The sequence below is a fragment of the Polyergus mexicanus genome, unplaced genomic scaffold, assembly GCF_030449975.1.
Source record: "Polyergus mexicanus isolate NDT 795.1 unplaced genomic scaffold, iyPolMexi1.0 SCAF_7, whole genome shotgun sequence".
Taxonomy (NCBI): domain Eukaryota; kingdom Metazoa; phylum Arthropoda; class Insecta; order Hymenoptera; family Formicidae; genus Polyergus; species Polyergus mexicanus.
This window is the reverse complement of record NW_027223327.1, coordinates 4,892,939-4,917,491: the sequence shown is the minus strand read 5'-3', so window position 1 is coordinate 4,917,491 and position 24,553 is coordinate 4,892,939. Positions and strand designations below refer to the sequence as shown.

Below are 24,553 nucleotides of genomic sequence, written 5' to 3'. Positions count from 1 at the left end.
CGAAGGTATTAAAAATACTTTATCTCTTTCAATCGTTTATAATTATTATTATTATTGAAAAAAAGATCTATATTACACACAAACTTGGAAATAAATGATAAATGTATGTAATGTACAATAATTATGTTCTTGACAACATATATCAAGATCAGGGTCATTGGGTCCTCTTTTCGCTATATTTACCATATACACTTTTATTTTTAAATGTTTTAATTTTAATTGTTAAAGAGCCAAAAAGGAGGATTTGTATTTGTTCGTCGTAATGAGAATTCTGTTTTAGCTTGTGTATTTTCCCTTCGTATTGGCTACGTTACTGTATTTTTGATATATTGTGGTTGAATTGCGCATATTATATAAATCTGCATATATTTCGATGTTTGTTGTTGTTGCTCCATTATAAGCAACATTTAGTTTGTAGCGTATAAGCTTAATACAATGGTATGGATACATTAAACATATATCGAAATTGATGAGGCGATATTGAATAAATATTATCAGCAATAACAATGATGTGTTGTGAGGGCATTATACAACTAACGTGCGATAATTATTTTGCGTTTATCAATGCCTACTTAATGGAACATGAAAATTCATGTCTTTCCATATTACGATCTATATGATTATTGTTTATATTGCTCGTAATTTCTAAATATTAAATTATAATGAAAATATCCGATAACATTTTATTTAAGTGCAAATTGTTGGCTTATTTTCAGCAAATTGCAATGAAATAATGAATTTTGACGGAAATTATTTTATATTTTCTTTTATATCCTTATGGCTATATCTTGCCTTTAATACTGAAATGCTTCTAACATCCGTATAATGCAAATCCTGAAATTTTTACTCCACGGATTATAGATTTATTAATATGTTATGAAGGACCCAAATCTCATTTGACATGGCATGGCGTCGGCATTCATCGGATTCCATATTAAATTAAATTTTATTGATTGCGTAAATCATGTCCGTATCTCCAGATTCAGAAATTTTCAGTGTATATTCATTCAATCATTCATATTCAAATAATTTCAATCAATTTTAAATGTATGTATGCATATATATTACACTATATTCACTAACGCACCGATATATAGTCGGCTTTTTGTATATAACGTGGATGATTGTCGACAATATTGTGCACGAAATCATATACTTATTCAATTTCGTACCGCGTTCAACAAGTTTAACTTTACCCGGCGGTCATAGGATTTCATATAGCTCGGCATAAATTAATTAGCTTTTTATAATTAATCAGGAGTTTATGTGTTTTGGTCGAAAACGCATCGATGTTTGCTACAAATTAATATAATTTAATTTTGCTAAATATAAATTTTTTGTTGGAAAGATATTTTGGACACATTATTTACACTAAATAATTCTCTCTTGTTCATCTAGGGATCTCCTTAATTTATATAATAAGCTCTTTTCATTTATTATTTTTCCTCTTCTACTCGCACATTTAATGTCTTCATTTCTTCAATTAATATATTCTGGAGATAATCTCTAGGACTCGTATTTTTTTCAGAAAATACATTATCTAGTTAATATATATAGTTGATCTACTTTATATGAATTTCCAAGAATAGATAAATGAAAAAAGAAGTATATAAAATAATATTTTATCATTAATAGAGTGAAGAAATATTGATCTCTCTAACTTTTATGAATAATATATATATATATTATACATAACGAATTCAAAATAATATTCAACGCGGCTCGCATATTCTCTAAATAAGTTCCCTATCCCATATTATTAATATTTATATATTGAAATATATTTGATGAGCTCGAGATTGAGTTTAAAGGAGTTATAAATAATAATTATTTTTTCGCAAAGACTATTGGTTTGAATATAAATATCCATATGCGATTATACATATAAATATATGTATATATAGGATGGGCCAAAAGTCTGGATACAGTCGAATATCTCATAAACAATGCAATTTTGAAAAGAAAGTTTCAAACAAAAGTTGTAAGGTTTACAAAGACGCATTGAACGATAATATCTATTTGATCTTTGGTGGCGTTATCAAGGTCAACTTAATTTTTTTTAATGAAACGCCCTATTTTTTATTGCATATTCTTGTAGCCTATCTCGAGTGCTTTTCAAAACACTATAATAAAATATTGTTTCAATAAGTACTTTTTGAATTATTTTAATCTGACATATTTTGACATAAGAAATAAAATATCTCGTAAAATATTTAGCTTTTCATAATCTTACCGTAATACTTTTTTATGTACAGAATAATGAGACAAATCAATTAATGTAAAGAAAATAATTGTTTAAAAAGAATACATTGTAAATAATTACATACTTTTTCTTAAAAATATTTTTACACCAACCATTGTTTTTATACTAATTGATTTGTCTCATTATTTTGTACATAAAAGTATTACGATTATGGAAAACTAAATATTTTACGAGATATTTAATTTTTTATATCAAAATATGTCAGATTAAGATATAAAATAACTCAAAAAATACTTATCGAAAAAAATACTTTATTACGGCGTTTTGAAAAGCTCTTGAGATAAGCTACAAGAATAAACGATAAAAAATGGGGGGTTCTATCTAAGAAAACCGATCACATTGACCTCACCTTAAAAAGGTCACTCAAAGTCAAGCCTATATTTTTATCATATAGTCTCCTCGAAACCATGCAACTTTTGTTTGAAACATTTTTGTCTATCGGGCTCAATTTTCGAGATATTCGATTGTATTCAGACTTTTGGCCCACCCTGTATAATAATTTGGATATTCTCGTATTTAACACTTTCCCCCTTTTTCTTTCCTCTCTCTTTCCCTCTCTCTCTCCCCTTCTCCTCTCACTCCTCCTCTCCCTCTCCCTTCCTCCCTCACCCCTCTCTCTTTCTCTCTCTTATTATCTTGTTAATATAATTAATATAATAATATTTAATAAAAGAAGAAACTTTTCGTATATTTTTTCAAAAGTTTGAACAAGAATAAGTTGTTACGAATAATAAATATTATATAAAATATAAAAAAGAGCTCCTGTTAAAATAGTCAAAATCAGAGAAATTTGAAGGAATAATTTTTTAATTATTCATATTTCTATATTTTTATATATAATTTCATATTTTATATACAGGATGTGTTATATATACGGGGTGTTTCAGAAATAAGTGGTGTAACCGTAAGTTATGGCTCCAATGTTATATAACTGTTATAATATGTGTTTGCTGGGATATTGCCATTTCACGTAATAGAGATTTTATATTTCAATATGAAGCATATTTTAAGTAGATGTTAAGTTTCAACTTTCGTAATTTTAATTCCAATATATTGTATTTAATTCCTGATTATATTTGATCTTAATTTAATTTTCAATCTTTTTTTATCGACAAATAATTTTAATTTTTTTATCAATTTATAGTGCATTGATTAAGAAAAATGTCTATTAAACTGCTTAATGTAATATTACATTAAACATGTTGTTTTTAAGTCAACCTTAATTATAGATCTAATCATTATTACGATATTTATTATACAATATATTACGAAACATTTCACGAAATTAATTAATGTTATCATATAATGATTATGATATAATTGATGCCTTTGTGTAATACGAGTTACATATTATATACTCAACACTCCCCGAATTTGCATGTAACTTAATTCTATCTAATTAATGATATGGACACATATAACTTCGGGATATTAGTCTTATATTTGCGATATCGTATAATACAGCGTATTATATCTTTGACTGATGTAATTTCCTAAAGTTACGTCATAAAAATGTCGCCTATGGGAAAAGTTTGCGAAGAAGGCGCCTGCATCTTTTCTTAAAAGCTTTCTTGGCGTCTTTTTAGTCTGCTCTCTATCGTTATAATGCCAATCATCATAATATCGTATTACAACGAACATAAAATTTGTCCTATCATTAAATTATAGATTATAATTATTGAGTTATTGCAATTATTGATTCTTGGAAATATTATTTTAATTATATTAATTTGCGAAAATTAAGAATTTAGATGCGCTTACTTTTATTATAGCTTGATGTTATATTAGTCTCGTCAATAACGCGATAAAATCTTAATGATATTATCTGAGACATTTCCGGTGTTGCCTATCGTTGTCGATTTAGGATCAATTTATGATATATATTGATGACACGACTTAATATATGACATGTCAAAAATATTGTATATTCACATCTACCAAGCATATAAGGTGCGACAATTTTTTTATTCTGATTTTGATATAGCAAATGTTTTTTTATAAAATATTCAAAAATCAAGTTTTGTTATAAAAAATTAGGCACGAATTATTTTATTATTAGATGAAATTACGTTATATTGTTTATTGTTTCTCAATTACTAATTACGATGAAATAAAATTTTATTAATATTTTAAAATCAATTCAACAATTTTTCTTTTTACTTTCAAAAATCACATATAATCTCACGAAACAAAACTGAACCTTCCTTCCCAGAGAAACTTTAATAAAATTTTAATAAAATTCTCTATCAGAAAAATTACATATACAGGATGTTTCAGAGCCGACCGTATCAGCAGTTTTTTGAGGAAACAACGCATTTTCGTGAAAAATGTTTCATGCAAAAGTTCATGCTTAGAGCTCTAAGTAGCGCATTATATAATAATATTAGTATGACCTTGAATAGCACCGCCAAGGTCACATAAAAAACATTTTCAATTTTTTAAATGGGACCCCCTATTTTTCATATTCTTGTAGCTTACCTCGAGAGCTTTTCAAAACACTATAATAAAGTATTTTTTGAGTTATTTTATATTTTAATTTGACATATTTTGATATAAAAATTAAATATCTCGTAAAATATTTAGTTTTCGATAATCTTACCGTAATACTTTTATGTACAGAATAATGAGACAAATCAATTAGTGCAAAAAAAATTGTTTTAAAAAATACATTGTAAATAATTACATACTTTTTCTTAAAAACAATTTTTTTTATACTAATTGATTTGTCTCATTATTCTGTACATAAAAGTATTATGATAAGGTTATCGAAAACTAAATATTTTACGAGATATTTTATTTTTTATATCAAAATATGTCAGATTAAAATATAAAATAACTCAAAAAGTACTTAATGAAAAAATGCTTTATTATAGTGTTTTGAAAAGTTCTCGAGATAAGCTATAAGAATATGTAATAAAAAATGGTGGCTTCCGTTTAAAAAATTTAAAGTGATTTTTATGTGATCTTAACGGTGCTATTCACAATCATTCTAATATTATTATATAATGGGCCACTTAGAGCTCTACAACTGTTGCATGAAACATTTTTCACGAAAATGCGTTGTTTCCTCAAAAAACTGCTTATACGGTCGCTCTGAAACACCCTATATATTTCAAATGATAATAAAGCGCAACCATCTCTATATTTAAATTTTCATATCTAAAGTCGGTAAATATGCATAAAAGGTTACACCTCACCTATTTTATTGCCACTTAAATATATTGTAGGGGAGGTTCTTCTGAGTAATTCCCCGCAAGAAAAAAGTGGAGGAAAGCATTTGTTTAGAAGATATAATAAATTGAAATTTCACAATTTTAATGCTTTCTTTGAAGTATTATAAAATAAAATTAGGAACAGTGATATTTGTGTAGATTTTATTTCTTGCAGAGGATATAGGAAATGTTTTTATTTACATTTACGAGATAAGTACAGGGTCATAGATGTTATATAACGTTATTATATAGGTTATATAACGTTATTATATAGGTTATATAACGTAATCGAAATCAAATTTTAGTTTTAAATCAGAAATAGGTTTGTGTGTGTGTATGTGTGGGGGAAGGTTAGGTTATATCTTTTGAAAGTGGAGCCTCCCCCCCTCCCCGTAGGGGAGGGAACCCACTGCATCCATGCATATACTTTCCCATCCATACAACAATTGTAAGGTGGACCTTGCTTCGCGCTGTAAAGTATATGCGTGGACGTAATGGGTTCTGCCTCACCCGCCCTATAGGGGGGCTCCACTTCCGGAAGATATAATCTAATCCAAACTCATTTTCAGTTTTAATAGTAAAATTGAAGACATGACTCAAAAATTCATGTAGTCCCATATTTGAAGTCTGTTAATGAACTGCGAGAAACCTAACCTATCCTGTAAATGTACACAAATACTTTTTCCATATCTATCCTACAACAAATATAACGTACACAAACTTCACTTTTCCTAATATTACTTTATAATACCCGAGAAAAAGCATTAAAACTGTGAAACTTTAATTTGTCATATCTTCTAAATCTAAACGTATCTTCTTTCCCCCACTTTTTTCTTGCGGCGAATTACTCAGAAGAACTTATCCTACAACATATCTAAGTGGCGATAAAATCGGTGAGGTTTAACCTTTTATGCATATTTACGCTAAAGTCAGATATATAAGTCATTTACATTATCAAGCAAGAAAATTTGATAACAGTTAAGATAATTACTTTTTCTTTTATCAATCCAACGTCATGTCGTTTCCTATCCTAGTTTTACAGGTTAGGTTAGGTTGTCCTAGTTTTACAGGTTGCAGATTGCATATTTATACGCATGTGAATACATATGTTTATATATAAGATGTTTCAGGTCAAGTCAATGAAACTTAAGGATCTTATGGAAATTGAATTTGGAACAAAAAAGTTCAAATAAACATAGATCTGGAAACGCTTCGGTAAAAAGTTATAGCTAATAAATTTCGGAAAATCACGTTTTTTGATGATTTTTAAAAATAATTTCTAAAATTTTTCATTTAATTCTGATAAGACGTTCAAAAGAAAATAAGCTTGAAACAACGAAAAGAGCAGAAACTTGAAAAAAAAAAACAATCTTTCGATGATCTTTGCGTAAACACTACATTCGTAGTGCAAACATTTCAAATGTAAACAAAAATGTTTTTATTAAATTTTTATCATAACTAATTATAATACTTACAGGGAGTTTATTAGCTATAACTTTTTAACAATGCGTTTTCGGATATATATTTATAGGAACTTTTTTCTTCCAAATTCAATTTCCTATAAGACCCTAAAGTTTCACTGACCTGATCTAGAACACCCTGTATACATATATACATTATAAATGAATATCTTGTCGCGTCGTGAATCCCAATCTTTACCCAACTAAAAGCAAGAGAAGGATCGTATTCTCACCTGTCGGCTTGCGTATCAGTTTGCTGCACCTGTGTTTGCAATCCTTGCGCTTGGTCCATTTTGGTCTCCTTACGTTGATTCCCCTCCTCTTCTTCCTTCTCTCCTTCCTCCTCTTCTCTCTCCTCATTCGCCGTCTTCTCGTCTTTCATGCCGCAATTATCTATTGTTATGCTCTTGCATTCCACCTGAGCAAAAAAAAATCCGAAAGACATGTAAACCCCACTTAATGGCTTCTCATGCTTTGATTCAATTGCCCGATACAAATGTAAGATGAGAAGAATAATTAGAATTTATTATAAGAATATAATAAAAACGTTTCCGTTAATTTTGTCAATGGGAACAATAATATTAACAGGAAAGAAGAAAAAAGCAAGAATCAGGTAACCATTATTGATTTTAATGTCAAATTTTTTAATTTAACAAACTATGTTTTTTTTCTATTAATTATTAAAATTTTAAATTTAAGTTTATATACACATATTTAACATATCTCTATCTGCGCAATCTATTCTATCTCATATCATTGCTTTTTACTGTAGAAAGAATCACTGTAATATATATTCATTTTTTACTAATAAAAATTTTGGAGTAAAAATATTTTTCATTTTCTCATTACTCTTATATACTTTCGTGCAAAATTAATCACAATAATTACTGTATTGGGATATAGTTCCTCTCGTCTCTCCTCATCCTCGACATGGCTGTCGTTTTCTGCCATCTCTTCGTCCTTTCTCGTTTCAGTGCGGCAACAAAGACCCAACAGACAATACACGATACACACACACACACACACACACACACACAAGTTTAGATTTCGTTCCCGCACACCAATATACGCGCTATGACTTTGACCGAGGTCTTTTCTGTGTCAAGTTTCGTTCAGACGTTGCGATACCACATTTTCACTATAGCTGTTCGTTGCTTTCGAGGAACATAATTTTACAATGGCTTGTTCCGAATTTTTTTCGAGTATCGTTCGTACAAAGAAATTCGTTAGGTCAGGAAAATATGGTGAAATGTCATGTGATTATCGATGATCTTTCACGTGGGAGGAAATAGAAATATCCTGGACACACTCAAGTAAAAGGGCACGTGTCAAGGTCTCGTTGAGATTGATCGTTACGATCGCATTGGGTATATAGTATATTATAGAAGAAATTATTGAAGCACGATAGTCTAACCATCTAATAGTTTATATCGCTTTTTCTTTCGTTCATTTAAGTTCATTTACAAAATATTTTATAAGGACAAGAATTAAATAATTGGAAAAAATAAAACTTTTATAAAAATAAATTTCTCTCAATGAATTAATTTATTTGACACACAATTTTTTAATTAATAAATTAATTTATTTCGATTATAGTAGTTTTGTCACTTTTAATAAGATATAAAAAGCATAATTAAGAAAATATTTGGTGGTTTCTTTGCAATAAATAGAATTTAGCGTGTAAGATAACAAAAAAAAAAAAAAATCATAAAGAAGGCATTACAATTTTACTTAACAAATTATTTTACTATTCCATGAATTTTGAGAAAAAATATGGTTTTGCAATATTTTTATATTATAATATATTTTTCGTCATACTTACTTTTTTATTATACGTCTATTTCACGTATGAGAAAAATGATGCAAGTTTGATTTGTTTCTACGTATTATTTGTACATATCTAATTTCAAAATAATTTTATACTCTGGCATTTAATTAAAGCTAGGAGCAAATGGCGAACAATGCGCACTCTGAAAGAACTCTATTAAATAAGGTAATGACATTCGAAATTCAGTTTAAGAAAGTTTTACAAAGAAATTTTTCTTTTAATAAAGATTAATGAAGATTAATGCGAATTTTATCATTCGAACACCAGATACTTCTTCGCAGTTTTTTGCCTAATAATTGTCTTTGTATAAAAATTAAGCACTGATGGAAACAACATTTATATTGTACTGATTGTACATTTTTTAGACAACATTTATCTGGTGATTAAAATAAATAATAAAATTTTGAATTTCTCAAAACAAATAGATTATATGCGATTATATTTAAATTTTAACAAATAATATTAAATTGTAACTAGAATATAACAAAGAATTTGTTTATAGAAGAATATTCAGAGATATGTGTACGAGCATCTTTTCTGTTTCTTTATATTAGTTTAATTCAACAGATAAATATACATTTTTCAGAATTATTATATATACAGATTAAATTTTTTACTAATTATGTATTTATAAATGCTTCGAAAGTGTTAATACTGTATATAATGCAATATACAATATATGTAAATATGTCGCATTATACAGGATGTTCCAGATCAGGTCAATGAAACTTTAAGGACTTATAGGAAATTGAATTTGAAACAAAGAGATTCCTATAAACATAGGTCCGGAAACGCTTCGTTAAAAAATTATAGTTAATAAACTTTTTGTAAATAACTAGTTATGATAAAAATTTAATAAGTACATTTTTGTTCGCATTTAAAATGTTTGCACTACGAATGTAGTGTTTACATAAAGACTGTCAAAAGATGATTTTTTTCAAGTTTCTGCCTTTCTCGTTATTTGGAGCTCATTTTCTTTTGAACGCCTTATCAGAATTAAATGAAATTTATATAATTTAGTTTGATATTACCCATCGGATTTATTTCGTAATTTTTTTCAAATGAATAAAGTGTTTTGAAAATATTTTAAAAAATTATCAAAAAAACGTTCGAAATTTATTAGCCATAACTTTTTAACGAAGCATTTCCGGATCTATGTTTATAGTACTTTTACTAATTATAACTTTTTTATTCCAAATTCCATTTCCTATAAGATTTTATTGATTTGACCTGGAAACTCTGTGTAGTTGATTAATATTTTCAAAATGTTTGTAAATACTAAAATATAATTATAAATATATAAATATATAATTATAAATATATTAGTAAATATTAAAAATATAATTTGTTGAGAAATGTAATTTATACAAGGAAATAATTCTGAAATAATTCTAAAAGTTTATACTAAAATTTCAAAATTTATTTTTCTACTGAATTAAACTCAATGCATAAAGTAATTATTATAATAACGATGCAAAAGACATTTAATCGATTAGAATAAATTATCATCGAAACATTAACAATATATTTTGCTGCGAATCGACGAAATTGAAGATCTTGATATGTGACATCGAATTTCGTATTCATGTCGAGAAAATCTATTGGCATTCAGTGGCACTCATATTCGAAGATATCTAATAATGATAATACAATCCCATAAATTGAATAGTAAAGGGTTTCCAGAGAATTGAACTGCATACTGTCGTTTAGATGAAGCTTCTAAACCTCTCTGACTATCCCTTGCGACTTATCTTCATAATCTGTATATTGATAGCAGTTGAAGACACATGCTGCGGTTGATAATAATGTCAGATAACGATTGCAATATGTCACGATTGTGATTGGCAATGAGAAATCATGAAGAATACAATAACGATTATAATATTATGCTTTGAATGACATTACGATCAATATTACGATGATTTTCTAATAACATTAAAATATTTATAAATATACACACACACACACAAAATTAATATAATATATAACAAATTGAAATAAAAAATATTTGCAATATGTATATTTTAAATAAAAAATAATTTTGAAGTATACTTTTTAAATGATAATAATAAAAGATTATAACAATTTTTGGTAAGATTAAAAGAATAGCGAAATGTTAAATAAATAATTTAAAATAATTTAAAACTTGTGAAGGAAAATTTAAAAATATAAATGTGTTGCGTAAAAGCATTTTGAAATTGGATATATCAACAATATATGTGTATTAACAAACTGATATCAAGATTCAGCATGAAATTATTCAGACTATTACAAGAAAAGAATTAATTTGAACCCAGTTCAATTTGCAAATTTAATATATAAAAAATATGATGTTCTCTCTTATATAATATATAAAATGAACAGTATTATACGCTCCAATGAGTCTTTTAAATGATCTGAAGCTCTAAATAATGAAAATAAATAATAGAAGTAATGGCAAATAAACTATTAGGTGTACAACTTTGTTTCCGCCGTTTTCCTATAGATGGCTTTAGCGGTAAGTAGTGGTCGAAATAAATACATCATAGATGTCATGCAATAAACTTGGGCATCTGTCAACATAACCCCATAGAAACATTAGTCGATTTGTGTCTGCATCATAAGTTTTCTCGATTGAAAATGTCAGTTTACGAGCCAAATTCTCGTCATTTGCGGGAGGTTTTAATTTTCTGCTTCAATATGAAGAAATCTGCGGCTGAGGCTCATCGAATGCTCTCAAATACTTATGGCGAAGCCGCTATTAGTGAAAGAACGTGTCGCGAGTGGTTTCAACGCTTCAAGAACGGTGATTTTCACGTCGAAGCGCGGCATAGCGGTGGAAGAGAGAAGGTTTTCGAAGATGCAGAATTGGAGGCATTACTTAATGAAGACTCGAGTCAAAGTCAAAAAGAATTGGCACGATCATTGGGAGTGACTCAACAAGCCATTTCAAAACGCTTCAAAGACATGGGAATGATTCAGAAGCAAATTTCGGAAAAAAAAACGGCGGAAGCAAAGTTGTTCACCTAATATAAATAATGGAAAAGTGTTTTCCATTATGCGAAAGAAAAAGATTTTCTATTTCCATTTCTCCAACTTTTTAGTAACCGACGCATTTTTTTTTTTTCTCGTATGTCCTGCGCAAATTCTGCTTTTCTCTATATGATTTATACCATCGTAAAAAGCCGAAGGGAGAAAATTTGTACAAATGGCTGAAAAGTCTGCAAAAATCATGTGGAATAATTTAGCGCCTAGTTTGGCACGTTTCGATAAGCTTTTCAGCAAATGTGAAATTGTGGCTTTTTATATATCTCCGTGCTAGCATCCGGATATATCTCGAAATATTTCAAGATATTAATGGCTGAATATTTGAATATAGCTTCGATAATCATATATTATGTACAATTATATATTTATTTTATTAATCATTTTCAAGATCTTCATTTTCATTAGACATATAAATTCGCGGAGAAATAACTTTTTTTTTTATGAAGATATAAATGAATAACATATAAATAAAATGAAACAGATAAAAATAAAATATAAATAAATAACATCTTTTATGAATAATGCATGCAATCCAATTACGTTAATTGGAATTTATAAATGAGAACAGACTTGAACAGAGTTACGTTAAACAAACTTTGTTCAATTAAATTTACACAATTCCGGATTCCCAGGTCGATAAAAATAAAATATTAGCTTTTTTTAATAAAATATATGTCCCGGTAACCAGTTTTAGCGAATTACTCTTGACATTATATTTTTTCAATTTTCTTTTACAATGTTTTTATCATATAAACATAGATACATAAAGTATTTAATTAATATATTTAATTATAAATATAATATATAAATATTAATATATAATATTTAATTAATATATTTTGTGAAAATAATGACAGGATCACGTCTCGTTATTTCAAATTTTTATTATTCATTTTATATTTCTGCTTTCGTCTGTATTTATTTCTCCTACTTGTTAAAATGTTAGTAGAGAATAAAATATATATTCTTTATAAACAATGCTACGGGAAATCTTCTTCGGCATCTTTTATTTACGTTATGAATGATTTAGTACGTTTTTATCATATATCTCACTGCACTCTTAATATTGTAAATACGATATTTGAAAGAAGTACAAAAAAAGAAAAATATATGTATGCTAGATATAGGTCTGCCATCCGTCCGGTTTTTCCCGGATTTGTCCTAGTTTTTCGAGCGTCCGGGAACGTTCCGGGAGGATTTTTCAAAGTAGTCCGGGTTTTTTGAGTGCGTGACACAAGACGATGCGCGCGTCATATTTTGAGGCTGCCTGTATATGTTGTACGTGCGGTATTGTTCAAGCTTTAGGACATTAAATTATTACTATTATTAATAATTCTTAATAATAATGACTATTAATAATATTATTGATTATTAATAATTAAAATAAAAATTATTCTATTTTTATCGCTTTGTCAGCAGTTGCGATAATTTCACATAATAAATTACAGGTGTCTGGGTTTCAATTGGAAAATACCGGGATTTTAAACCTTTCAATCCTAGGTCTGTATAATTACAGATAGCAGCCCTAGCTAGATATCATATTCAAAGAATCAATCAGGATGGCTTAGAAAATCAATATCGATGGTAGCAATTACATAATCCCCATTAGTTTTAAATTGCACAAACGAAAGGGACGATGTGTGTGAAGAAGCTTGTTATAATTCGTATTACATATTCAAATTCTGCAATTTTACGCAGGAAGTAATGCGCGGCGTTAATTATTTGTTAGCGACAGTTGTCGAGTTCCGATGAGCGTGCAAATATCATTACATCTGAATTACATGTATATTACGCGTTATTACATGCGGCGTTTTCAACTACACTGTCGCTCGAAAGTTTTGTACTCGTTTAAACAACTTTTTTATTGTTTATACTAGCGGCGACAATAATATGGAAATATTTTTACATAGTTATGGCAAAGTTCGTGTACGTGACTTCGCTCGATAATGATTGTAGTTTTGAACAGTGGACGATAAACTTTTAGAAGTAACTGTTTCAACTGATTACATTTATGTTAGTATTTACAATGTGAACTACTGAAACACTGAATAAAAAGAAGATAATGATAATCTCTCGAGAGAAAAATAAAAGGAAAGCATAATAATATAATTCTATCTCTAAGCAATATTTTGTTAAGTATTGAAGAAATCATTTTTCTAAATATATCAAAATTAATATATTATACCAGTTATTACAATAATATGTAATGTCATATTTTTATTATTATTATTGTTAAAATGTCACTTAATGCTTCTTTATTTATTGTTTTATTTTTGTAAGCGATTTGTTTGATAAATTTGACATTTATTAATTGTGTAATAACCCATACAGCACTAAAGCTTGCAACAACATTGCTGCAATATTGCAATATTGCATATTGTAGTTTAATGTTGCAGAAATATTACGAAGACATTATTTTACAATATAACTTTAGTAATGTTATAGCAACATTCCAAAAATATTCCAAAGAAAGTATTCGATAATCGCTAGTTCATTCGTTTACCGCTATGCGGCGCATATTGCGCTATCTATTCCGTATTTAATTTTTAGTCACGATGATTAAATAAAGTTTACAAAGAGCGACTAATAGGATTAAAGATATAATAACTATTTTTATTAGCTTAAATTGTATGATATAACCCCAATACAGGGGACTCAGACATTGGACTAAGAATTCTTTTAATAGTTTCCATTCTTGTATAAAATCAAAAATTTGATAATAATTTTTTAACATGCAAAAGATACTTCAGATTTTAATAAATAAATTTTGAGATTATATGAAGACAAGAGAGATGTGAAAAAACTTGTATGCGTAAATCTTTGCATAAAATTTTTGCATATCTGAATATTTCGGATACAGAGATTGTGAATTTAGAAAATTGCAAATTGAGTTTTTTCTTATTTCTCTTAGTCACTTATTTCACTTAGTCACATTATTCTTTGTCACTGAAGGAAGTCGAATGTGTACCGAAAAATTTACGATTTATAATTTCGTTATTATTATAATACAGAAAATCTATATACACACTAAATCCTGATTCTTATATGCCTAATTTCTTATTATTTTTTTCATATGTTAAAGATATTATGTCGATAAATATACATAAAGCATTATTGCATATATATTATATTGCTATGTTGCTGTAATATTATATTGCAATATTTTTGTAGGCGGACATTTTACTGTTGCTGCAATATCATAACAACGTTGCAGCAACATTTCGTAATGTTTCTGCAATGTTGCAATCTTGCAGAAAAATGTTGCTGCAATGTTGTTGCAATTTTGCGGTGCTGTATGGGAAAATATCGTCATATGTAGAGTAGCCAAATCAAAGGTTTTTAAAAAGTTATATTTTTTTCATAAAATATTTTTATAGTGTTACTAAGAGATGCATAAGGAAAAATGGGTTTGTGTCAGGAATAGGGGAGAGTAGAGTAAAATCGGGTACTTTTTTGGATTTGTCTTCGTACAAAAAATCTGAGAGTAAAAAAAATTTTCGCCGAACGTTAATAGTCTTTAGTGAACATTAAATTATGAGAAAATAAGGCTAGTTGCTGAAAAAAAAATTTTTGGTTACCAAGATTTTATGGAGAAGTCAAAGTATCCGATTTTGTCCTACCAGTAAGGTAAAACCGGATACCTATTTGAAAATATGCAAAACATGTGTAATTACAAAATCTAGATTTATTTTAATCAAAATACAATATAAAGATGTATTGACAAAAATCACAAATAATTGCTACAGGACTTCCTTATTTAACTTTTTAACTTTGTAAGGGTCTCAAAAAGCTTTTTTTTAATGGTTTTGTTTTCTGAATGTTAGTTTTCGTTACCAACCGCTTTTTGTAGGGAAAAGTCAGGATAACAGTTCGTCCTCTTTTCATTATATGAGATGTGTAAGTATTCGGTTTTGCCCCAACACAAGGAAAGTAACAAATACGTCAGTTGTATATTCCGGTGTAGTGTCGATCAAAACTAATACTCTCTAATATGTACAGAATGCAATGCCGCACTTATCGAAACAGATGTTTTATATAGAAAAAGTACACGACGATCCGATTCTTGCCTGGATATCGATCCTTTTGGGACTAAAAACTTTGAACTCCTATTAAAAAAAATATCGTGTGCACAGGGGCATGGTTTGTTTTAAAATAATGATGGCGCCAATCTACAACTAATAACACAAGTTAGCCATAGATAGCAACATTTATTACGAAGAAACAGATACCCAGTTTGACCTGCCTACTCGCTTTTACTCGACTTTCCCATACATAGTCGAGGACATAATAAAGTGTGCGTTATGTCAAACAATAAGCATAAGAATCATATGTTGGAATTTTAAAAGATTAATCTAAAGTCTAAATACATATAGGTATAACTTATGTAAAATAATTAAAGACTTTTAAGCATAGTTTACACAAATTCTCAAGTTTATAATCTAATATTTTTTAACATTAAGCTATAGTATTATATAATTTTCAGTAAATATAATTCTATAAATTTTTTTTTTTATTTTTTTTTTTTTTTTAATAATATTTTTGTCGAAATATTAAAATTTATTTTTGGTAAATATTCACATTAGGTCAATGACCTTGACATATATTGTCAAGGTCATGATCCTGAATAACATCCAAGAAATTTTAGCCGTGTGTCGTTCGTTGTTTATAAAAAAAAGTTATTAAATTGTACGATAAGAAAAAATATTAAATGCGAAAGTCTGAACTTATTCGATTAAAAAAAGATTTAATTAAATTATATATTAGTTGTATATTTAAATATTTCTGTAAATGTTTGGGCGGGGGTGGTGTTTCGGCCCTCTCCCTGCACCTCCGCCTAAAGAAAAAAACTAACCTAACACAAACCTAATTTTTATTTAAAAAATAGAAATAATTTGGTAAAAAATAGAAATAGAATGGTTTGGGTTAGGTTAGTTTTTGAGTGGAATATACCTTTCCCCGCGTACGCGTTCAATTTTTCGCACATAAATAAATGAATCTACTAAGAATACATTTAAGAATAAAACATACACATGGTGTCAGAAAATTACCATCAATTGTGGCGAAGGTATTGCCGTAATTACAGTTTTTAAAAATCGATACTATCGATCTCAAAAACTATGGATCGTAGCGCATTGCAGTTCGCGACATTCTTCTGATAAAAAATCCTATTAACATGACCTATCAAATTGAGACGTCCCGGAAATAATATTCTTGCTAACAATTGTCTAATCAATTCTTAAGCTTTCACGCTGTAATTTTTTATAATGTTGATATTCATATTATTGATAATTATACATAATATCGTATATGTATATATTATAAAATCATTATAAAACCGCAGATTGTAAAATTGAAAAATTATTATATTTGTTTTTATTTTGGCTTAAATTTATACAAAATAAATTTTTAAAGCATAAGTGTAAATATAATTCTGCGTGGTTTATATAGAATAATAGAGCAGATTGTAAAATGATAATATAATGATTTATCATTGATCTTATGTAACAGAATCAGTTTGCATGTTAACATTAACAAAACTTTTTCAAAACAAGACTCGATCGATATTTTTTCCAAAATTTTTCAATAATAATGTATGCAGGATAATCATGAACAGTGGAATTAATATAATTTCCCATATAGCACAGAACATTGCAATTACATTGCAGCAATGTTACAATCTTGCAAGTTGCAATGAAATATTGTTGAGACATTATTGGAATATGGAATTGTAATATTTTATTAGAATGTTACAGCAACATCTCAAAAACATTACAAAACACAGTTTTTGATAATCGCTACTTCGTTCGTTTACCACTATGCGGCGCGCGTTGCGTTATCTATCCCATATTTAAGTTTTAATCACGATGGTTATATAAATCTTGCAAAAAGCGGTTAGTAATATTAAAGGTATAATAACTATTTTTATCAGATTAATTTGTCTGATATCAATTCCAACACAGGAAATTCAGATATTGAGTTAAGTGTTCAGAAATCGGATAAATAATTATCCGAAAAAAGTTAAAATTATCCGTTTATTATCTACTTAAGATATGGAGTTTAATATTTATATAAATAAAATTCTAATTTTTATGAATTAAATTATTTAATCATTATCAATTTCTTAAACTTGTAAATAATTTATAAAATAGCGATGTTAATTAGATAACAGAAAATTGTTTAATAGTTCCCATTTTTATATAAAAGCAAAAATTTGATAATAATTTTTTAATATGCAAAATGCTTCAAATTTAATAGATAAACTTGGAGAATATATAAAGACATCCACGAGAGATGAGAAAAAATTCGTTGTAATTGCGTAAATTCACAATCTTTTTTCTTATCTCTCTTGGATGTTTTTATATGTTCTCAAAGTTTATGTATTAAATTTGAAGCGTTTTGCATATTTGTAGCAATGTATTTAAATATTACAAATACATTGCATCGTAACATTACTGTAGTCTTACATTGAAATATTTCTGAGGGCGGACATTTCAACGTTGCCACAGGCTTGCAGTAACATTGCAGAAACATTTCGCAACTTCTATGCAATATTACAATGTTTCAATGTAAGATCTATGCAACGTTTTTGCAATCTTTCGGTGCTGTATGGATTGCTGCCTGTGTTTTTATCACTATTTACGTTTACTGTGTAATGTAAACTATTTCAAATACGTATAATGATAAAAATAACATGAAAATAGAACACCATAATAATAGCTCCGATGATAAAGCACTAGTTACATAACTAATATCTTGTTGCAATCGAGGTGTTAAATATTTAATCCAAGAGTGCGAATGGCCCTGATCCTATCGATCGGTTAATTGCTATTCTATCTACCTGACGAGAGTGTCGTTCAATCTAGCTTAACGGGAAAGAATTAAATTTTCCTTTCAATGATTTCCTTGATCAAAAAAAAAAAAACAAGAAAAAAAAATATTTACCAAAGTTTCTCGTCATTCGATAAATTACTTTTTCTCTCCCCTTTTTGAAACAGCTACAATGAGGGAGACGGAACGAATGCCATTTTCAAGGCTAACATTGGCCATCGCAACGTAAAAAAGAACAATAAATCAGAGTTCGAAGATTAGACAAAGGGCACGAAACTATTACTCGTTTCTCTTTACGTCGCGTATCCTAGATATATTAGATAGATGTAATTCGTTTCGGTCGTAATCTATTTCGATCGTATATATTATCCTTTCGTAGAGAAGACTATCGGCTTTAAGATAGTAGTCTTTACCGAATGTAGCGCAGATTTTTCGTGATTTTATTCTCCGATAATTTCTACGACATTTTTATTATTTTGCGTTCTCATTTAAATTTATAGGAAAGCAATATTTTATTTATAATAGATTCCAAATAAAAATGCTGAATTTTTAATAGGTACGTATAATCGCAAATTATTATGGGAAAATTTTAGTTTATGGGGAAATTTTAGTTTGCACTAATTCAATTCAGTATAATCAAACGGATTGTTGTTAAGTAAATATTCCTTGAATTTTAAGTGTAAAGAATGCATACACTTAAGTTGAGACTTGGACTTTATTTCTCTCTCTCTCTCTCTCAACTGAAACTTGACGTAAAATTTACTTGGGATTGTGTTAAAGAAAATTTTATTTAAACTTTGTTAAAATATATTTATAGTATAAAGCAGGAATGTTTCCGAACGTTCTATAAATGCTTTAAAAGCTTCTTAATAAAGTTGTGTTAATTTTATAGAACTTATTTTTTTTATATTGTACATTTATATATATAAATGTATATACCGCAGGTATACAATTCTAAATCTTATAAATTCCTAGATTTAAGTTCTAAGTAGAAGAAGATTTTTGCACAAGTGTATTTTCAATCTTTCTTTGCATCTAAAACAGTAAACATTTGATCTCAGGCTCGACATAAAGCTTTAAAGCTTTGTTTACAACATTCACACGATTTAGATTGCGCGATGTTTTGTAATATAAACTCTACTGTGCAGCTTCACATCGTTGATCTAAGATTTATTTTGCCATCTCGTCATTGCATAATTATAGAAACTGTCGAGGCGATTTTATATAATTAAGCAGGAATTGATTACATTTGAACGTTATTGATTGAAATAATAAATGTTACTAATGAGATGCAAATATCACATGTCACATGTTGCATAATTATCGCATTGCCTTTTAGCTATTGAATCTTTAATAATTTGCATTTGGAACTATAGAAAATTTGATAAACTTAGTAAAAAAATGCGCAGTAAACGTGTGTTTGAAACAATATTTTTTATTATGGCACCCCATACAGCACCGCAAGATTGCAACAACATTGCAGCAACATTTTTCTGCAAGATTGCAACATTGCAGAAACATTACGAAATGTTGCTGCAATGTTGTTATGATATTGTAGCAACAGTAAAATGTCCGCCTACAGAAATATTGCAATATAATATTGCAGCAACATAGCAATATAATATATATGCAATAATGCTTTATGTATATTTATCGACATAATATCTTTAACATATGAAAAAAATAATAAAAAATTAGGCATATAAGAATCAGGATTTAGTGTGTATATAGATTTTCTGTGTTATAATAATAACGAAATTATAAATTGCAAATTTTTCGGTACACATTCGACTTCCTTCAGTGACAAAGAATATCTAAGAGAAATAAGAAAAAACTCAATTTGCAATTTTCTAAATTCACAATCTCTGTATCCGAAATATTCAAATATGCAAAAATTTTATGCAAAGATTTACGCATACAAGTTTTTTCACATCTCTCTTGTCTTGATATAATCTCAAAATCTATTTATTAAAATCTGAAGTATCTTTTGCATGTTAAAAAATTATTATCAAATTTTTGATTTTATACAAGAATGGAAACTATTAAAAGAATTCTTAGTCCAATGTCTGAGTCCCCTGTGCTGGGGTTATATTATACAATTTAAGCTAATAAAAATAGTTATTATATCTTTAATCTTATTAGTCGCTCTTTGTAAACTTTATATAATCATCATGACTAAAAATTAAATGCGGAATAGATAGCGCAATATCGATAAACGAATGAACTAGCGATTATCGAATACTTTCTTTGGAATATTTTTGGAATGTTGCTGTAACATTACCAAAGTTATATTGTAAAATAATGTCTTTGTAATATTTCTGCAACATTAAACTACAATATGCAATATTGCAATATTGCAGCAATGTTGTTGCAAGCTTTAGTGCTGTATGGAACGTAAAAGAATGTTGGACGATAAGGAGTGAATTAAATTAAAGGAGTTGATGGAGTGAGTTAAATTAGGTTGGGATTAGATAGTTACTGTGCTTTAGCTATATTAAGGAACAAACAAATTTCACCATGTGAAATTGAGTTTAACACTGTACGCACATACAACCGTAAATAAACACATCAGATTACACACACACACACTATAATGAAGCATCAAAGTGTACTTGTTTTAACGACGATCATGAATTATAGAATTATTGTACAATCGTTATCGCTGATTAACTGATTGTACATTTAATATAAATTCTCTTTTTTTTTATTTCGAAAATATCGAAATATATCGCTAATTTTTTTCCCGTAATGCTGGTACTTTTGCTGTGCTTATTCTGCGAACAGCTGTTATCATTGAAGTTGCGTATTTTGATAGTTCGATAGTTTTGAGAATTAATTGCGATGTGAATGATTTTATTCGTTTAATACGCGCAAGTTTAATATAATTTCGCTTTTGAAGACCGAAGATATTTACAATATTCTTTTCTCGAATTTATAATACACGTTGAATGCCTGTCATTGATACGCAAAGAGTACGTATTTTAATAGCTTAGGTTGTTCGAGAGTGTTATTTAAAAGCTTAACAATGAGTAATTTTACATCAAATATATGCGTTTGTCTATTTTTGAAGCAGAAAAAAAAATGGTATAATATGGTGAGACGTAAATATACATAATTAATTATGAAAAAATCCGATAATATATGTAATTTTAAACAAAATCATATAAAATTATATACGTTATCGGATCTTTTCATAATTAATTATGTATATTTACATCTGACCATATTATACTATTTATTTCTCGGGAAGAAAAAGATTATAACACATGCTTGTTTTAAATGATTATCTTTAATTATATAATTCCGTAGATTAAAAAAATGATATGTTTTTATATCCATTAATATATAATTCATCGGTGGATATTTTTATTCATCGACAGAAATATTCTTTTTTTTTAATTTTGCAATTTTTTAAATTGAGATTTATTAAAATAATATATGACGTGAAGAAATAAATGGCGTGCGTATAACGCGCTTTGTGTGTACGTGACATTCTATATAGTATATACATATAATTCATATTAAATATATATACCCAGATAACAATACTCAATCAAAGATAGGATATTAATATTTTTCTTCCGCGGAATATTCTTTTCTGGAATATTATGAACAAATAAAATAAGAAAGAGTTTGACTATATTTCTAATTTAATTTTATTAAACATTTATTATTCGTACAAATATTATTTTGTATTAATTGAATATATAATGATTGTTTATTCTTAAAAAGAATTCAATTAATTAAATAATTAGCCAAAAATTAAGAAAATTTGTAAAGATTAAGAGAGAAAAATTCACATTATATTTATTAAATATAAATATATTTATGTAAGAAATAATACGAGAAGGAACGAAAATAAAAATCTTTTTCGTATGTCCGTACTAACGTTCTGTTTATTTTATTTTTTTATTACTTCTTGATAATATCTATGATATAATTTATATTAATTTTATGATATAATTATGATATAATTATGTAGATATTAATTGATGAAAGAGAAAGAAAGAGAGAGAGAGAGAATTGTTTTTCATTTTCAGTTAATTTAACATAATTTATCATATTAATTGTGAATTGTCATACATATATATCCATAGTTAATTTAGTATAATTTATAATAATTTGTTTTAATACAATATTACGTTTAAGAGTCTATAATTTAAATTTTAAGAGAGGTAAAATATTCTCGCTGAATATTTTAAGTAAATAAAAAAATATCAATAATTATTTAATCCCGATTTCATATACGCAAAAGCCTCGAATATTGTTTATAAAGAGATCGTTTCCAAGATCGTTTTTTGCCACGTTAAACATGAAACGGAAATTTCATTTCACTTCAATATTAATTCATTCGAAGCGGATTATCCACGATTTGTGATTAGAAAAATTAGTTATAATATCACTGACCGTACGGAAAGCATTCTACTATTTCATATATGAATGTTTGAAAAGCCATTTCATTTGAATGAGATTCAGGGTTGGGAAGTAACGCGTTACTTGTAACGCCGTTACCGTTACAGTTACTTTTTTTCGGTAACTGTAACGGTAATGGCGTTACAAATTTTATTTGTAACGGAAAAAGTAACTTCGTTATATTTTTCGTAACGAGTAACGAATTTAACAGTTACTTTTATCGTTACTTTTTTCAAATTTTTTGATTTATTTAAGATATTATTCTTGCTATTGTGCGTGATAAAATTTTTATCTTAACCGTAAAGCCGTAAGCAAATCGACCAATTAGCATTCTTATTATGTTGTAAAAATGCTTGAATGTGATTGATCAACTTATGGCTCTTGCAGACCAGTGCGATGACGCGACGCGCGATATCCAATGAGAGCTTTATCTTTTCGGAAAAGCAGAGCTCTCATTTACTACCAGTTCTAAGTACCTTGCAACGAAAATTAGAAAATCTCAATAAATCTGACCTTATAGATTGCCATTCATTAGTTGAAGCTATTCAGCAAGGTTTAAATAAAAGGTAACTTATTAATTTGATTAATACATATGTTATTTAATTTTAAATAAGGATTTAATTGAAAAATATTATTTTATTTTAAACTATTGATTCAAAAGTATTAATTTCAACAAAACAAACAATGTCGCTTAATTTACTATATTTGATTTTAGATTTCTTACAATATTTGAAACAAAAGAATTAATAATAGCAGCATGTTTACATCCAAAATTTAAGTTAAACTGGTTAACCGGAGAAAAAAGAAAACGTGCTGAAAATTACTTGGAGGATTTATTGGGAATCCGATCAACTGAAAATTCTTCAAAAGCTGGAAAATCTGACGATCACGATGATTTTTTCATTTTTGAGCAAAAAACGGTGCAAAATGAATCTGAACAAGAAGAATTGCAACGGTTTTTAAAATCAAATAATTGTAATATAGAAATGTTAAACGACTATCCAAAACTTAAAAAACTTTTTATTAAATATAATACAGCTCTACCAAGCAGTGCATCTGTAGAAAGAATGTTTAGCATCGGTGGCTCTGTATTAACACCACAAAGAGGGCATTTAAATGATGATACTATGGAGCAACAAATTTTATTAAAAATTAATAAAGAATTTCGATAAAATTTAATCATTTATTTTGTAATAAACCTTGAATGAAATCTTGCTTACAATTTTTTAAAAGTTTTTCTTTATGCCAAATAATTTACTTTATAAAAGTAACTCGTATAAAAGTAACGAGTCGTTACAATTTCCGTTACTTTTTTACAATACAAACTAATAAATATTAGTTTGTATTGTAAAAAAGTAACGGAAATTGTAACGACTCGTTACTTTTTAGTAACTGTAACGGTAACGAGTTACTTTTTAGAAAAAATAACGGTAACGGTAACGAGTTACTTTTATAAAGTAACTTTCCCAACCCTGATGAGATTTATCCTATCGGGGAAAAAACGCGGTCGGGCAAAATTGAT

General features: G+C 27.8%; 2 protein-coding genes across 3 annotated transcripts in view; one reads left to right on the top strand and one right to left on the bottom strand.

The window, feature by feature from the left end:
- The window catches only part of LOC138934803 (phosrestin-2), a 60,485-nt gene extending 51,671 nt beyond the window's left edge, over positions 1 to 8,814 (bottom strand). The window contains exons 1-3 of one of the 2 annotated variants that reach the window (XM_070298892.1): positions 8,758 to 8,814; positions 7,824 to 8,234; positions 7,169 to 7,353 (exon numbers count right to left, since the gene is read on the bottom strand). In XM_070298892.1, coding sequence (XP_070154993.1) covers positions 7,169 to 7,353; positions 7,824 to 7,886 — 248 coding nt within the window. In that variant the 5' untranslated portion in view covers positions 7,887 to 8,234; positions 8,758 to 8,814. Of the gene's footprint in view, positions 1 to 7,168; positions 7,354 to 7,823; positions 8,391 to 8,757 lie in introns of those variants that run through there. The other variant, XM_070298891.1, reaches the window with a different exon arrangement.
- The window catches only part of LOC138934804 (14 kDa phosphohistidine phosphatase), a 100,348-nt gene that overhangs the window by 57,728 nt on the left and 18,067 nt on the right, over positions 1 to 24,553 (top strand). The window lies entirely within an intron of this gene.